Below are 19,045 nucleotides of genomic sequence, written 5' to 3' on the forward strand. Positions count from 1 at the left end.
TCTTCATAAATTTAGGCCAAAATGTATTCTGCTACATGTCTTTGGTGAAAAAAACCCAAATCAGTGCTTATTATTTAGTCTGTAGGAAAGTTAGAGCGTTCACAAACTATGGGATATATCTGAAAAGTGATCAATCCTGAAGTACTGACGGCCAATCTAATTTCTTTGAGGCCCAAAAATGTCAGAACAGTACAGATATCCCCCAAATGACCCCTTTTCCAATTCCAATGGGACATGTTCACATCTTTGCGGTTTCACCCGATGCATTTTTTGGAAAGGGTCAGGGACTTTTTTGAACGCAAAAAGTTGAGTTTTTGGTTTCATAGGCTTCAATGGAAATGCTGCATAAAAGCATGTATTGTGTTTTTGTCATATTTTAAGACTGCCTAGTAACAAGCTAAATTAAAAAAAAAAAATAAAAATGGAAGAATAAATGCATCAAAAACACAGTGCAGAAACGGCACAAACACAACCTGCATAGGTGTGAACCTAGTCTTACTGAGTGTTGTTTAAAGAATTGGGGATGCTACACCATGGTAAACATGACCCAGTTTTCTTTTTAAACATACTGCTGCCACCAATTTTAACATTTGATATGTTTTCTATTTTCTACTGTAAATAAAATGTAAATAAAATGTGTTTATGATAGTTGCAAATCATTGCAGTGTGTTTTTATGTAGATTTTACACAGCAACCCAACTTTTTAGGAATTGGTGTTCTACATTTCTGAAGACATTCACATTTTCCCAGATTTTATCCTAAAATGTCCTGGAAGTAGAAAAGAATACCTGTTGGAAATAAACTCACCTCTAAATTGCCTGCTGTGGGCTGACAACCCACATCCTGTTTTCAATTGAAATTGCAAGAAATTGAGTCAGCCTTGCCCAGCTATCTTTTGCTAAACAAATTCCTCCCTCACTACTCATCTTCACAACTTATTGAGTAATTGTTCTGTAGTCCAAGAGAAGAAGTGGGAGGACTACTTAAAATAAGGAACTGTGTAAGGATGGCTCTGCTACATTTTTGTCTGTTCAATAGATTGTTGGGTGTGGCAGAAAGTCAACGTAACAGAAATGTATTCTTAGGAACTGTACACACTTTTAGCTGTCTAACTCTCCCCCCTAATAGACTGAGACAGCAGCGGGAGCCACTGGCCAATAAGGAGAAAGAGGCGGCGGGATCGGTCCATGTCTCTGTGTGTGTGAATATACAGCAGAGTAGCAGCTTGGGAACAGGTGTGCTTTGGTGTCCCCATTGTGAACTGTTTGCTCTGGGAGGCACTTGGCAGGAGGGAGGGGCCAAGAGCGCCTGCAGGGGACCGGAGAAGAGGAGGATCAGGGCTGCTCTGTGCAAAACCACTGCACGGTGCAGTTGTATAACATGTTATTTAACAAAACACACAAAAAAATTTCCTTTAATACCACTTTAATGCAACATTTTAGTTGTAGACCCCATTACTATTATATTGTTTTGCATTCAGGCTAAAGAGAACAGATTCAGAGCTGTACAAGCTCCTAACAAGCCAAACAATCTTAATTTGTTATATTTATAAATATTAAATAAACCTTTTTTATTTTCTACACACTGTGCAGTATTATTCTTTCCTATGTTCAAGCAGTTGTAAAGTCTAATTTTTATTTATTTTCCTAAGTTATACTTACCTTCTCTGTGCAAGGGTATTGCATAGAGCAACCCCAAACCACCTCTTCTGGGGTCCCCCGCCAGCATTCTCAGCTACTCCTTTTATCAGTGTGCCGTAAATTCGTTTCCTATGGTGGCACACATGCAGGCTCACCACTGAGCAGGGCTGTAAGCATCCTCAGACACACAGAGGCCTGACCACGCACCCCACTCCCTTCTCACAGGATTTGACTGACAGAAACGGGAACCAACCACCCCAGCTGCTCTCAGCCAAGCCGGTGAGAGAGGAAAGAAGACCTGCAGGCATACACAGCACAGGATCCATGTAGGACTCATGTTAGTATTTAGGGAGGGGAAATGGAGGGATGGCTACTGAAAGGTCTCTTTACCTTAATGCATAGTATGCATTAAAGGTAAAAAAACAAACAAAAAACTTTAGATAACTACTTTAACGGTTAGTTCACATTTAAAACAATACTCTATGCAGTCCATGAACACAATTCCATAAATTTAAAAATGGAAATCTATGCTCCTCACATATGTGCAGGCCTTTTGTGAATATAGTGAAGCCTACCACAAACACTGCTCGATTTCTTACAGCCCTGTCCAGTCCTCTCTGCTATGAAAGAACAGCTACCAGTACAAGTGCTCCCTGGTGGTACAGAAGCAAGTACGGTCGTTCTGAGCCCCACTCATGCACAGCACTATCTCTTGTTGTCGCAGATGACCTCAGCAGCTACTCTCTCCCATCAGAGCCACTGAGCTCATCTGCTCATTGGAGAGCAGAACACGCATGTACAGAGCACAGAAGGAGGATGGCGCTCATTCCTGTACGGATAGGGGGCCTAACAAAAGGCAGGTTCTATAGAAGAGGATAGGATGAAGCTGTGAAAACTATCAGAAATGTTTGGGGCAGGCTTTAAGCGGTTCACAAAGGCATACAAGTATGGGATTTGCTTAATGGATACTTTTAAAAATTGGATTAGTTTCAAATTATGGAATAGCGTTCAATGACGGCATAGAGTACTTTTTTTTTTTATTGGTGAACTAATCCTTTAAAAAGGAATACATGAGCCAGCTGGCTCTCAGATTGGCATTGCAAGGAGTAAGACCAGAACATACTGTGTAGGATAGCCAAGCAGGGAGCAAAGCTTGCATGTATACTAAGCAAAATGGAAGTCCCTGTGTATACATGCATACACACAATGAACATGTATAACAAACCTAGTAAAAATGTTTTTAAAAATATTAAAATTAAGTTCCACTCAAAAGTGAAAGCTCCGCTTGTTTGCCTCCTCCCCCCCCCTCCACTGCCAGTGCGAGTGAATAACTGTTTTTGACAGGTACCTGCTACCACTTCTGGCTCTGTTCACCGCGGCGAAGTGAGCCGGAAGTTCTGGCCCCTCCTTCCTCCCCACAGTCTCCTGGGAACCTTCACAGATCCCAGAAGACTGCCGGACCAATCAGAATGCACAGCGCGACTCACACATGTGCAGTGGGCACCCGGCTGTGAAGCCACAAGTTGTCACAGCCTGGTGCCCACATTTGTGATGCCGGTGCCGAGAGAAGACGGAGAGAAGGGACGGTACAGGTGAGAACATCACTGAACGCTGGGACAGGTAAGTGTGTGTTTTTTAAAAGTCAGCAGCTACACTTTTTGTAGCTGCTGACTTTTAATAAGACACAAAACTTGACTGGAACTCTGCTTTAATGCACATTGATATTCAAGCTAAATTCTTTTAGACCTAGAACTAAAATGTTTGCAGAGGCTGTACATTCTTTTAGCTGTGTGAATCAGCTCACACTTTTGTCTAGAAGCTCAGGTAGTCTAGACAGATTCATGAATGGATTTGGCAGGAGAGCCAAAAAGCATTTATTCTACTGTTCAGGAGCCAAATAAGTCAAATAAGTCATTACAATGATTGGCAGCTAGGTTTGACAGAAAGATGACATCCAAACCCACTGAGTACTTTTAGTATTCTCCTGTATAGTTACTGATAACATATAGCTCAGTCCCATGGCTAACATAAATCACAGAAACTTTTCATCTAGTCTGTTAACCTGCATGAAACCGAAAGAATCCTACACAGTTCTTATGCTCTCCCTTTATAGGACTGTGAACTTTACAGCCAATCCCACCTTCCTGACAAGACAAAACAAAAAAAATAACCAATTTTGAAAATGGTATTTCATACATTTCTTTTAGTGTGCCCTGACTTAGCATTATGCAAAAAAGAAGATCTTTGGTTGAGTGTGAAGACAAGGAGGCAAACAAAACATTCCCATTTAGCATAATCAACATATTAAACATTTGCAATCATTTGAACAAGTAAAAAATACTACCATATTTTCCAGCATATAAGACGACTTGGCGTATAAGACGATCCCCTACTTTTCCTGTTAAAATGTAGTGTTTGGGCTATACTCGCCGTATAAGACTACCCCTCTTTCAATGCACACCAGTGGGAGGAATAGTGCCCCATCATTGGTATTAGTGGCAGGAATAGTGCCCCATCAATGGTGTCAGTGGGAGGAATAGTGCCCCATCATTGGTGTCAGTGGAAGGAATAGTGCCCCATCATTGGTATCAGTGGGAGGAATAGTGCCTCATCATTGGTATTAGTGGGAGGAATAGTGCCCCATCATTGGTATCAGTGGGAGGAATAGTGCCCCATCATTGGTGTCAGTGGGAGGAATAGTGCCCCATCATTGGTGTCAGTGGGAGGAATAGTGCCCCATCATTGGTGTCAGTGGGAGGAATAGTGCCCCATCATTGGTATCAGTGGGAGGAATAGTGCCCCATCATTGGTATTAGTGGGAGGAATAGTGCCCCATCATTGGTATCAGTGGGAGGAATAGTGCCCCATCATTGGTATCAGTGGGAGGAATAGTGCCCATCATTGGTGTCAGTGGGAGGAATAGTGCCCATCATTGGTGTTAGTGGGAGGAATAGTGTCCCATCATTGGTGTCAGTGGGAGGAATAGTGTCCCATCATTGGTGTCAGTGGGAGGAATACTGCCCCATCATTGGTGTCAGTGGGAGGAATAGTGCCCCATCATTGGTATTAGTGGGAGGAATAGTGCCTCATCATTGGTATTAGTGGAAGGAATAGTGCCTCATCATTGGTGTCAGTGGGAGGAATAGTGCCCCATCATTGGTGTCAGTGGGAGGAATAGTGCCCCATCATTGGTGTCAGTGGGAGGAATAGTGCCCCATCATTGGTATCAGTGGGAGGAATAGTGCCCCATCATTGGTATCAGTGGGAGGAATAGTGCCCCATCATTGGTGTCAGTGGGAGGAATAGTGCCCCATCATTGGTGTCAGTGGAGGAATAGTGCCCCATCATTGGTGTCAGTGGGGGGAATAGTGTCCCAACATTGGTGTCAGTGGGAGGAATAGTGTCCCAACATTGGTGTCAGTGGGAGGAATAGTGTCCCAACATTGGTGTCAGTGGGAGGAATAGTGTCCCAACATTGGTGTCAGTGGGGGGAGGAATAGTGCCCCATCGTTGGTGTCAGTGGGAGGAATAGTGCCCCATCATTGGTATTAGTGGGAGGAATAGTGCCTCATCATTGGTATTAGTGGGAGGAATAGTGCCTCATCATTGGTATTAGTGGAAGGAATAGTGCCTCATCATTGGTGTCAGTGGGAGGAATAGTGCCCCATCATTGGTGTCAGTGGGAGGAATAGTGCCCCATCATTGGTGTCAGTGGGAGGAATAGTGCCCCATCATTGGTATCAGTGGGAGGAATAGTGCCCCATCATTGGTATCAGTGGGAGGAATAGTGCCCCATCATTGGTGTCAGTGGGAGGAATAGTGCCCCATCATTGGTGTCAGTGGGGGGAATAGTGTCCCAACATTGGTGTCAGTGGGAGGAATAGTGTCCCAACATTGGTGTCAGTGGGAGGAATAGTGTCCCAACATTGGTGTCAGTGGGAGGAATAGTGCCCCATCATTGGTGTCAGTGGGGGGAGGAATAGTGCCCCATCGTTGGTGTCAGTGGGAGGAATAGTGCCCCATCATTGTGACACCAATGATGGGGCACTATTCCTCCCACTGACACCAATTACACTTGCTGACCTCTGTTCTAGTATGGTGCTGCTGCAGCCAGCATATGTGGTTGCAGCAGCACCTCTACACGGCACACTTACCAGCCGCTTCTTCACTCGATTTTCGCGGGGCCGCTCGGCTCCACCCCCTCGTTGGTGATTGGCCGCCTGTGTGCCTTTCCTGAGCTACAGTTCAGGCGGCCAATCACCGGTGAGGAGGCGGAGCCGAGCAGCCGCGCGAACATCCAGTGGCCAAACTGAAGGAGCAGCCGCGCTTCCTGGACTGGATTGTTGTGGGACCGGAGCCAGGTAAGAAACAGCAGCCCCTGCCCACCCCTGTACTTAGTGTCCCTTCCATTGGAAGGGGGGGTGGGCAGCGGCGGCACTGCGCCGCCTCCCCCCCCCCTAAAAAGTGTCAGTATGCCGTATACCGGCGTATAAGACGACCCCCGACTTTTGAGTAGATTTTCAAGGGGTAAAAAGTCGTCTTATACACCGGAAAATACGGTACTTAAAAAGTACTGCTCTTCTGCCCTATAGTATGCAAGTTGCCAGCAACTTGAAAATGTCACTTTTACAGGCGCTTGATGATTTTATGCCTGTAAATGTACTAATGTCAGTCAATGGGTCCACACACGTAGGCATTTACAGGCGTATCAGAAGAGGAGTGCTTACAGGCAGAGAGAAAAAAAAACAAAAAACATCACTAGCACGTTCAAAAGAAGAGCTTTTTGGCAGAAAAAAAAAATGCTTGACGCGTATAAACGCAAGGTGTGTTTATGTATGTTAATGGAATCTATTGGCCAGAATGAATTAATATTCTGGCCAATAGAATGCAACAACATGTGGACATAATATGCAGCTATTACAATTTTTAAGCAGTTTTTTTCCTGCCAGTAGAAAAGTTGTTCAGAGGAGCTGTGCATGAGGCCTAAAAAGGGTAGATGATATCATAGACAATGCCAAATGGCAGCAATCGCAAATCTTGAAAGATCTCGGTGTGCCCAAAGACTTACAGTCACAGATTTTAAAGGTAAGGAAAAAAAAATATTTTCTTAATCGCCCATTGAAGGATACAGGAATTTACGAATACTTAAAAAGTAAACATTTCATATTCCTGATATGTGCTTGCTGTACTTGTATGAAAAAATACCCTGTTCTTTTTGTATTGCTTCCTTTGTGTGAAATGCCTGCCAGTTCTCAGCTTTCCTATTAAAAGCTGTCCACACTAGACATGAGAGCACATCATAGTCTGTTTTCTATCAGCTATCTTTTCTCCAATGATCAAGGTTGTCCTCACAGACATAATATGAGGCAAGACCTCACCTATACACAAACTGAAGCAGATGGAGCTGATGTGGTTCCCAGGTAGGTAGAAGTCACCAAATCACTGTAGGTGGGCAGTGGAACAAGACCAGTGACCGGATAATCCACACGGTGCTTCACAAGCAGGAGCAACAGTGGGATGTTGGGACTTCTACTATGTGGAAGAGAAGGAATGCAAAATGCAAGCAACACTGGCTGATGGGGTCAGTGCTCGAGTCCCTTAGCCTTAACACTTGACAGGAAATTTAATGTACGCCATCACACAGCAATGAGGTAGCTCCTGGGGCGTCAGCCTGACCAGCCTTAGTCATTAAGCGAATCTTGATCTTGTCCAGGTTTTGAACCTCTCTTCCCACCTATTTTTTAAAATTCCCTTTTAACAGACCTGTTTTATGGCTGTTCATGTGACATCATGGATCCTCTTTTACCTCTGATGGTGAGTGGTCCTCTATGCTGCAGAGAACATAATCAGGCAAAGGTGCAAATTCCATTCTCTGCAGCATTTCCCTGTGGGCACAGGTCATGGTGGTGAAGCACCCCCCCCCCCCCAGGCATTGTGTCCATGACACCCTGAGCTCACAAGAAGTGGGTTTAAAGACACAGGGCGTTGCTCATCCTGGAAGATAACCTTCAGCCAGTTTTCTGTAGGGGAGAGCACTAAGGTCAACATGAGCATTGCAGTGAGAGCTGCATTTTCATTTTTTAAAACCGCTGGGCTATTTTTTTTTTTTATTTAAGTTGGAATTTAACCATTTCAATACCGTGTGATTTTACACCTTCCTGCCCAGGCCATTTTTCAGGTTTCAGCGCTCTCACACTTTGAATGACAATTGCGCGGTCATACAACACTGTACCCAAACTAAAATTTTATCATTTTCTTCACACAACTAGAGCTTTCTTTTGGTGGTATTTAATCACCGCTGGAGTTTTTATTTTTTGCTAAATTAACAAAAAAAGACCAAAAATTTTGAAAAAAAAAAACACATTTTTCTTTGTTTCTCTTATAAAAGTTTACAAATAAATAATTGTTCTTCATAAATTTAGGCCAAGATGTATTCTGCTACACGTCTTTGGTGAAAATAACCCAAATTAGGATGTATTATTTAGTTTGTAGGAAAGTTATAGAGTTCACAAACTATGGTATAGATCTGAATATTGATCAATCCTGAAGTACTGACGGCCAATCTAATTTCTTGAGGTCCAAGAATGTCAGAATAGTACAGATATCCCCAAATGACCCCTTTTTGCAGAGTAGACAGTCCGACGTACTTTATAAGAGGCATGGCGAGTTTTTTGAAGCTGTATTTTTTTTGTCATAATTTTTTGGAAAATGCAAAAAATGAAAAAAATTATTTTCACTATTTTTTTTTATATACTGTCACCAGTGCAGTACAGAGTCATCATATAACTGGCATGGCGGTGAACAGGGACACTGACTGGTGACAGTATGAAAAAAAAATATATATATATTTTAATTTTTTTTTTTTTTTTTAATTATTTTTAATTTTTTATTACTTTTTTTATTTTTTTTAAGATTTTTTTTCATATTTTACTATAACCAAAGTAGTACAACATTGTACTACTTTGGGGAAGTGATCAGTATTTTTTTTTTATTTTTTTATTTTTATTTTTTTTATACAATTTGCTTATAGCAAAGAATTACTTGGCTATAAGCAAGCATTTACCTGAATGAAATCGATTCATTCAGCTTTTTTTTTTTTTTTTTGTGCCTAGCTTTGATTTGGTCACAGCTAATCACATGACATGTGCATGTGATTAGCTGTGACCATTCACAGCTAGGCACTAGTATACAATGGATGGCATGAATGAAGCCATCCATTGTATACAACTGTCATGTGACCTGCTGTGATTGGTCACAGCAGGTCACATGGTACCAGCAACGGGAGCCGGTACTCGGATCTGTCATCGGCCATGTCCAAGGTACACGGCCGGTGACAGATTGCGCTGCTGCGCCGCTCTGCATTAGCGCAAACTGCGCATGTGTGGGAGCACGCCAAATGGCGTGCACCCGGAATGCAGCAACACATTTGAAGCCGCCAAACGGCCATTGGCAAATGGTTAAACTAAGCATTTGAGTAAGCAAAGTTCTAATATCCCAAGAGCAGCATAGTTTGTTTCTTTAACAGCTCTAGCATTTTGTGAAACGTTGTACATGTACTTGGCCACAGGACATATTCATAGAGCTAATAATGAAGATGTTCACATTCTACATCCAGGCCTGAATCACAAGCTTGATTTCAATTCATGCTGTGAGCGGAGGACAACAGACAACATGCTGGCCTTAGGCAGGATGGTCAGAGAACTTTGTTTTACTCAATCTACAGAATGTACATTACTAAATCTGCTGAGCAGGGCACTTACCCCTAAAGGAAAGCCGTCATGGTTACTGACCTACCAATGAGAATTCTGGCTTCCTGGCTGTAGTGCTGATCTTCCAGATTCAATACTTTAAGTAACTGAGCAAAAATAAGGACGCAGCCATTGAAAACTGCCTCTGTTTATTACTTGTTCCAGGTCAGTGAGTAAGGTGATAATCAACAAAAATCTACCATACAAGGCACCCATTAAAAATGTTCAAAAGCAAGGTTTATGAAAAATGTAACGTGCATACCCAATGTTTGCATTTGGTAGCTTTGCCAGTGAGAATTTCTGCATTGTCAAACTATTTACAATTAAGCATTAGAATAGTTTTTTTTTTTTTTTTTATTTCTGTGACATTCAACTATTTACCATTAAACACTTGCTTGCTTTCACAATGTTTTCACTCCTAACACTGTCTTAAAGAACATTTTTGTCAGTAATTTTAAATGCGTATTATATGCTAAGAAAATTGTATATACACAGTATGCATTGTTGAAAGGCGTCTCCCCAGTAAAATTGTTCTCAAAGTACAATGAGGTTTAGACGCTTAAAAAAAAGGTATTGCTTGTGCAGAGAAGCTGCAAGAATATACAGTATATATCAAGTGACCTTCAAATTTATTAGGATGCATATATAAATTGAGTGCCAGAGCAGTAGTATTTGGATTGTGAACAAGCTTTCATAGTTTCGCCTTCATTAGTTTCACTTATGACAGAATTAGCTAACTGTATTGAAATCTCTCAAGAATTAGAAATGCTTATTACCTGCAGTCTGAACCAATCCAACCTCATTCCTCTGAAGTCAAAAACTTCCCCGTCTTCAACTAGAAACAAGAGAACACAGAAAGCGCTTAATGCAAATTCAGATATAGATTTTAGATGGGTAATATATAAGGCTCTATTCAACCCTGTTCCTGATGGAGAAAAGTCCAAGCAAACTGTGAATTTGACAACAAAATGAACTGTTCACCATATCCCAGGTAAGAAACGAGAGGCTTAAGTAAGTCATCAGTTACACAGTGGACACAGAAATTATATGTAGCATGAAACTTTCACAGCAAGTACTTTAATGCTCAACACCCAGGTCACATCAAAGCCGATTTTGAAATCGTTTGACTTACAGTGAAGTGAAAATCAGGTGACCTGCCGATTTCCTTGTGATTTGCAGGACATCTGACACACGTCTATGCAAATCGCAACAAAAGTAGTGTATGTACTACTTAAGAAATCTGTGCGGCTCCCACCAAGTTGAAACCGCAACGATATGACCACTCTAATGGCGAACAATAGGGTGCAACTTGGCATACGATTTGCAAGTTGCCTGGCATGCAAATTGCACCCGATGTGACTGGGAGCTTAGGGCCGGTTCATGCTATAGAAACGTGTTTTGGATGCATTTGACGTGTTCCGGTGTGTTTTTATACATTCCAGTTAATTTTTCCCCTTTTTATTCAATTGAAATAGGGATATGTGCGCTCCAGTGCATTTTTGGTACATTACGGTGCATTTTACCATGTTCCAGTACAGTTCTGTGCAGAAAAAATGCAGCATGTTCTACTTTTTTTCTGCAACCGGAATGCACTGGAACTGCAAGCACTGATGTGAGCTATGACACTGACAACCATATAACCTACTTTCTGTGAGTTATGGATGCAGAAAAAAAGCAACTAAAATGGATGTAGTGTGAACGGGCTTTTAATTCAAATTGAAGTTCAAACCTTTCATGTAGAGTCCTGTGCCATCATAGATTATAACTAACAAAATTTCCTTGGAAATGCTTGAAAATATGGACTATTGTACTGAAAATGTGCTCCTTGCCCTCACACGCTAATGTTGTTATCTAAAGTGTCACATTGAAGACTGACTTTACTGCCGAGAAAGAGAGCATGCTATGCACTAGGCAATGCAGTCTCTGGGGCCTACTCGCCTGCACATTCACATTTAGTCACACTGCACAACTGTTCTAATAGGAAAGTGCAGGTAATAAGAAAATTAAACTTTGTTCAGATTATATTGATCTAACCAAATTGCTAAAATTCTGCAACTTCAATTGGGCTTTCATTTACATTGTTCCAATGTTTCAGACAAAGACTGATGTACAAAATTACTAAAATGAAATCCAGTCAACAAGTGAAAGCAATAGTGAACTACTAATGCTTTCAAGTAAAACACTAACATTGCTACCACCACCTAGCAGACTTGAATCTGATTGGTGGATGCAAGAGATTTCTTGGTACTTTTTTTTTAATATAACTAAAGCTGAACCCCAAGAACTTAGCTACTTTTTAAATGGCTGGCTTACAATAGCTTATGTAGGTGTATGCCATCTTGCGGATCTTTCTCTCATGTACAATTTACAGTTTTACTGAGTGCTGGGAGCACAGCTATCACTACACTTCAGGCACTCTGACAGGAGTAATGCTGCTTTCTCACACAGCAGCCACTCTGCCCACCCATCCTCTCCACTGTCCATTCACAGAAGGCTTTGTATTTTGTAAATGGGTTCACATAACACAAAGTGCTCTGTGACTGGGCAAGAGGACAGGAGAGCAGAGTAGTGGCACACAACTCTGCAGCTGCAGGAGCCAATACCTGAAGGTCCGGCATCAGAGCCTTGAAAGAAGAGCCACTCTTTTTTTTTTTTTAACAATGTAAATTGTAAATAAAAGATAAGTGCACTATATGGCATACACCTCACTAGATTTATCCCACAGTAAGCCAGCAGATTTTAAATAATCGCTACATTGCAGGAGTTAAGATTAAGGGCTTGTTCACACTTGGCTGTTTTACCAACGCTTGCCAAATGCCCCTATAGCGTTTGGCAAGCGTTGGTCCGGCGTTTGCGGAGCGTTTAACGCTCCGCAAACGCCGCATGCGCGGTTTAGTGGCGGTTGCTAGGCGTTTGCCGAGCGTTAATAACGCCCCACAAACGCCTATAATATAGTTTGAGTGGAGTTACCGCTCCGCAAACGCCCTGCAACCGCGTCGCAACCGCCGGCTGGGCGTTTGCGGAGCGGCACCATAGACGAGAATAGGAGGCTTCAAAGCCTCCTGACTCGACCAGAGGCTTCCGTTTTGCCGCGACGCAACGTGACGCAAACGCTCCTGTTAGAACAGCATCATGTGCTGTAATGTGCAGAATTGGCAGAGGCGTTTGGGAAGCGGTAAAAACGCTTCCCAAACGCCTCTCTGCCGCCTGCACACAAGGCTAGTGTGAACGTAGCCTTAAAGTGGAGTTCCAGGTGAATGGAAGAAAAAAAAAAGTCAGCAGCTAAAAAAACTGTAGCCACTAACTTTTAAAATACAGACACTTACCTGTCCCTCGGTCCAGCGGTGTCCTCACCACGGCTGGTTTCACCGGCGCCGGCATCTTCAGTGTGGGTACCCAGCTGTGACAACTTGCAGTTTCACAGCCGGATGCCCACTGCGTATGTGTGAGCAGAGCTGCGCTTTGTGAATGGTCCCATAGTCTTCTAGGACCTGTCAGGGGTCCCAGAAGACTACGGGGAGGGAGGGGGGGGGAGGACAACTTCCGCTTGCGATCGCAGAGGAAGTGGGAGCGGGTAACTGTCAAATTCGGGTACCCGCTCCTCCCTGCTCCCCAAAGGTGTCAATCCTTAATGGGGAGTGGGGCCAAAGCCTTAAAGTGGAAATTTCCCATTTGGCTGGAGCTCCGCTTTACGCTTGCTGTATATGTTAGGCAGTTAAGGGGATAAATACAGCATCTAAATCAGGTGCTACCAACAAAAGGAAATGTTGAGTACTGGTGCAGTATATGAATCCTGTATGCATTTTAGGGCTTAATTTTCAATTCTGACTAAAGTACTTGTATATCTAAGGTTTTTAGAACGCTAAGTTGCTTTACACTGCCACTGTCATCTTTGTTAAGCTGCCAAAAATAAAAATCTAAATTCTGACCAGGAGCAGCTTTGGGGTCTCCTCGGCTGATAGCATTTGTGCCTGCAGAGTACATGCCCTCTGCCAAAGGACAGCATTTAGCTAGCTAATTAGTGGCTCTGCCTTAACACATATCAAGCCCTTTGACATAGTGACTTGTGCTGGCAGCCCGAGGAAGACCATACTACACACTGCTAGATGACAGCTCATTCTGGCAACTTGGATTTAAAGGTAATTTGGAGACATATATGCAGTTTCTGATAAATGAGGAAATACTAATCTAGTATTTTGTGTCTCAAATAAATCCTTCTCATTGGTGGGTCAACGATCTAGCGGTGCCATAATCAAGACAAAATACGTCAGCATCATTTTTAAAGCAAAATGTTTAACATACTACTTAATAGTTTTATTGGATATTCATTAAAGCTGAAGTTTTATTTTTTTTTTTACAGGGTAAAGTACCAAACACACAGTAACATCTAATGAGAATTTATCCCATGTCCTGCAGGCTCCCTTCTTAAAACCTTCATATCTGCAGCATGTTGCCTGAATTGACTGTCTCCCAGTGCTGTATGGGTTAAAAGCAGCTGCTGCCAGTGTGAAGAGTTGTGCTGGTCACCTTCCCCTTTTGTCCTCTCTGCCATAGGCCTATACTTTTATTCTCCTAAAATGAATTGCATTCTTAAAACCTGGGGAGGTGGGGATCCTGTCATTCATTTACTACTCCTCCATTCACAGAATACGCTGCATTGTGGGAGAATAGTACGAGGTCTTTTCAAATACCTACTGCTCATCTGGGCATTGAGATGACAAAGCCTGAGGATGGGGGACTGGTAAAGAGTATAATCTGTATTCTAGCCAATGTTTAAGTACACTCACCGGCCACTTTATTAGGTACACCTGTTCAATTGCTTGGTAACACAAACTGCTAATCAGCCAATCACATGTAGAAACTCAAGACTTTTAGACATGTGGTGAAGACGACTTTCTGAAGTTCAAGCCGAGTATCAGGCCTGGTCTTTCAAAAACTGTTGATCTACTGGGATTTTCACGCACAACCATCTCTAGGGTTTAAAGAGAATGGTCCGAAAGAGAGAAAATACCCAGTGAGCAGCAGTTGTGTGGATAAAAAAGCCTTATGAGGTCAGAGGAGAATGGGCAGACTGGTTCAGCTGAGACATTCAGATGGTAGGGTCAGAATTTGGCAGAAACAACATGAAACATGGATCCATCCTACCTTGTGTCAACGGTTAATGCTGGTGGTGGTGTAATGGTGTGGGGGATATTTTCTTGGCATTAGCAAGGTGTACCTAATAAAGTGGCCGTTGAATGTATATATAAATGGAATACCTTAGGTGCAACAGTATGAGAGAAATGTATTAATATTTTACCTTGTTTTACGCTCAGAGATGTCATTGTATTTACAAAAGAGGACATGATAATTGATTCATCCTCTGGGCATACGGAGAGATTCTGAAGAGATAAAAAAAAAAAATGATCAATTTCAGACATTTATCCCCAATTATCTTAATCATACGTCCAATCATTTACCTAGCCAACCCGTCTCAATAATGCAAATATTACCTAAAACTTATATTTGGGGAACTGTTGTGCTACAAATTGCTATTTTTACTTTCTAATTAGAATTAAAGCAATGTGTTCTTCAAATATAAGATCAATAGGCTATGTAGTAAAAATATTCTTGAATGTTTTTCCTGAACGAAAAGTGTTTTTTGTTTTTCTTTTAAATGGAGGAGAAAAATCCATAAAGCTACAGTGCCATCTAGTGTGCAAAAAAAGTCTTCAGAAACAATTTCGCTGTTTGGCCACTTTCATTTGTTTAAACTTCATCAAAGATGGTTATCCAGTAAATTATAATTACAATAGGATATTATACCCCATCAATATTTTCTTCCACAAAAGAGGCTTTGCTGAGGCTTTCCTCTTGCCTAGCCAGTGATTCAGAGTTCAGCTCACAGGGAAGGATTCTGAGGAAGGCGTAAACCTATTCAGTAACTATCAATAGAGAAACAAGGTGCAAAGAATGGTCCAAGATGCTCAATGAACACACATGGTGTGCATCATGCAATAATTATATGAAGAGCCTCCAAGACTACATTCATACCTTAGTTTAGATACATTTTGAGTGTTGCCCTTTCATCGCTATAGATGACCTATTTGCTGTAGACATCAAAAATGCAGCAAGCAGGATTTCCTAAATGCGCAATACCCAAACACAGAAGTGTGAATAGAAGTCAGGAATTATTTCCTTAGTTTTTAGCAAGCAATGCAAAGTAACACAGGAACAGAAGGGTTGGCCGTGTCCTTTACTCAAAGATAAGGAATTTACAGGCAAGTCAGAATCCATTTTATCTTAATTGTCCAGTACAGGACAAAGGCTGGATATTCATAGACCATGTCCTCAAACAATGAATCAGAAGGGTGGGCAACAGAAAGGCAAAAAGAACTATGTCAATGGGGTCAATAAAACAAAAAAGGTCAAAAGACCCTTGCAGCTGAAAGCTGCATTTGCAAAGGCCTGGCCATCCACCATGTAGAACCTATAAAGCTAAGCAACAGACGCTTATGTCAGAATGCTAGGAAACCACTAATGATCTAGCAGAGTAAGCACGGCAGGGTATTGAAGGTATCGTGCACTTCAGAGTATAAGCACTTTCAAGTCTACTATTTCCAGGTGGATAGGACGACAACTTGTAAGTAGGGTGTCCTTTTCAAGACTCTTCACAAGATAAAGAATTAACTTTTGTATGGAGCCTGTAGCTCTCAGATAGACCCTGACAGCTCCAGACAGTCCAGACAATGAAGGGCAATTTCCTTGTGATGCTTAGGAACACAAGTAAGAGAGGAAAGGAAGGAAAGCTGATAAATCCTTTAGCAGGAGGCCATCTAGGTACCCTGTGAACTCGGATGTCCTGAGTGATTAGAAGAGCGAGTGAGAGGGGGAGGTCGAAGTACCTTTGTGATTACTCTGGGCGTAGAAGATAGGCCAAATAGCAAACAGACAAATACAAAGTGTGTTTTCTGCTACTGCTAAGATGGAGGTAGGTATGTATGAATATGGAGGTAGGCATCTTGAATGTCTACTAATGCTGAGTATTCCCATCATCTCAGAGGGGCAATAACCCCCCCTGTGGATTCCATGTGAAACTTGTGAATGTAAAAGGTACACGTTTAGGAATTCTAAGTCCAGGACAGGACGATCACCCCCATTAGCTTTTGGTGCCATGAACAGGTTTGAATAGAATTCTTTGAACTTGTCCTCCAGATCCACCATCACTTCTCGTGACAACAGATTGTTCCCGGGCAGTCAGTAACTCTGGCTGTTCTTGGTCATATTTTGGTTGGTTTGAGAGATGAAAAAGATGAGGGGGGGAGTAGACACTATTTTATACTGCTTGGAAAATCACCAATAGAACGCATAGGTCTGTGACTCAGATTAATGCACAATGTTAGGAGTGAGGGCACCACATTGTTGTGGAGATGCCTTTTAGTCAGACTTTGTAGGCTCTGTGTTCCAACTCTTGTGCCGATAGCCAAATTTTGGCTTTGAAAATGAAGCCTGAAGAAAACAGTGTGGTGCTCTGCATTTTGATGGAGTAGAAACCCAAGAAGAGAGGAAATATGGATCCTTCTGCTGTGGGTGTGAATGACAGTGATCTGAGAAATTCTGAGTTTAGAGAAATATGCCTTGGTCAGATAGGCCAATTGTTGTGCGCCTGAGATAGAACTAGCTAGAATTGAACACTGAGACCAGTGTTAAAAAAGGGACGCAACATCACTCAGAGTTGTTTGAGTGCCTTGCACTTCAACGGCGAAGCGAATGTTTGCCTGAGCTTTTGCTACAGTTCCCTTGCACCTGGTTTTCTCCATTGGAAATTTTACCGCCAAGTTTGAAAGTTTAAAACACCTAATACACTGAAATAAGTCAAACATAATTCTCGCTTTCCTGATCATTTAAATTGTAAAAATAAATACTATTCAGAAGACATTAATACAGTAAGTGTACTGCAAGTGGTGGTGATATGAAGACTCATTTAATAGAAGGGTACAGAAACAGTCTTACAACAGGACAAACCAGTCTTATTTTTTTCACATTGCCGGGTCTAGTATGGGTACAGGCCCTGCCCATCAAAGTGGGCATAACACCAGGGAGGTCTTCAGGATCTACGCATGTTGTGTCAAAGTGAGTGCAAAGCAAGATCCCAAAGCAACATTATAGGCCATCCCAACAACGTAGGGTTGGGGACAGATCTCACAGTATTACTGAAGCTGCACCAAACCAGACGCACTGCTTCTATTGTGTTATAAGACCGTGAAGATTTGTTTGAAAAGTTTCCAAGTGAATAAGAACTCTTTAAGCATAGAGACTTCTCCATTAGGGAGAATAAGTCCATCACCTACCGGACACTACAAAAACTGAGGTCTAACAAATTTGGGTAGGGTAACAGGAGTCAAGAAGTTTTGCCAGAGTCTAGTCACCTTAAGGTAACAGCCTATAACCCAGGGTCTATGAATATCCAGCCTGTGTCCTGTACTGTATGACTAAGAAAAGCACTGTCTAGGCATACAGTGTGGAAAATAATTATTTGGAAAATAATTATTTGAATCCCTGCAGATTTTGTAGGTTTGCCCACTTACAAATAAATAAGTCTATACATTTTTATAAAGCAGTGTATTTTAAATGACAGTGCCAGAATGTCAACCAAAAATCCAGAAAAATCACGATAAAAATGTTATAAATTGAATTGCAGTTCAGTGAGTAAAATAAATATTTGATCCCCAAGCAAAACATAACTTAATACTTGGTGGAGAAACCTTGTTGGCAAGCACAGAGGTAAGACATTTATTGTAGTTGGTTACCAGGTTTGCACACATCTCAGGAGGGATTTTGGTCCACTCTTCTTTACAGATCTTCTCTAAATCTTTAAGGTTTCTTGGCTGTTGCTTGGCAACTTGAAGTTTCAGCTCCCTCTATAATTTTTCCATAAGATTAGGGTCTGGATACTGGCTAGGCCACTCCATGACCTTAATATGCTTCTTCTTGAGCCACTCCTTTGGTGCCTTTTGTGGTATGTTTTGGGTCATTGTCATGCTGGAAGACCCATCTTCAGTGTTCTGGCTGAGGGAAGAAGGTTCTCACCCAGGATTTTACAATCCATAGCTCTGTCCATTGGCCCCCTCAATGCAGCAAAGTCAGCCTGTACCTTTAGCAGAGAAACAGCCCCAAAGGATAATGTTTCCACCTCAGTGCTCGACTGTAGGGATGGTGTTCTTGGGGTCATAGTCAGCATTTTTCTTCCTCCAAACACAGCGAGTCGAGTTAATGCCAAAGAGCTCAATTTTGGTCTCATCTGACCACAGCACTTTCTCCCAATCCTTCTATGAATCATTTAGATGTTCATTGACAAACTTCAGATGGGCCTGTACATGTGCCTTCTTGAGGAGGGGAACCTTGTGGGCGATTTCAATCCATAGTGGCATATTGTGTTACCAATGGATTGTTTGGTGACTGTGGTAGATCATTCACAAGTTCCTCCTGTGTAGTTCTTGGCTGATCCCTCACTTTTCTCATGATAACCCTTACCCCATGAGGTGAAATCTTGCATGGAACTCCAGACCAAAGGTGATTGATAATTATTTTGTATTTCTTCCATTTGCGAATAATCGCTCCAACAGTTGTCTCCTTCTCACCAAGCTGCTTGCTGACGGTCTTGTAGCCCAATCCAGC

At 42.1% G+C, this 19,045-nt stretch overlaps 1 protein-coding gene across 8 annotated transcripts in view; it reads right to left on the bottom strand.

The window, feature by feature from the left end:
- NCKAP1 (NCK associated protein 1) overlaps positions 1 to 19,045 on the bottom strand; it is a 190,854-nt gene that overhangs the window by 68,810 nt on the left and 102,999 nt on the right. For all 8 annotated transcript variants that reach the window (XM_089680847.1, XM_089680845.1, XM_089680844.1 and 5 more), the window contains 2 exons: positions 14,688 to 14,769; positions 10,165 to 10,223 (listed from right to left, as the gene is read on the bottom strand). In XM_089680847.1, the coding sequence (XP_089536973.1) occupies positions 10,165 to 10,223; positions 14,688 to 14,769 (141 nt within the window). The remainder of the gene's footprint in view (positions 1 to 10,164; positions 10,224 to 14,687; positions 14,770 to 19,045) is intronic.

This window comes from Staurois parvus, unplaced genomic scaffold, assembly GCF_062004578.1.
Source record: "Staurois parvus isolate SC_StPar_1 unplaced genomic scaffold, SC_StPar_1.0 ptg000251l, whole genome shotgun sequence".
NCBI lineage: Eukaryota > Metazoa > Chordata > Amphibia > Anura > Ranidae > Staurois > Staurois parvus.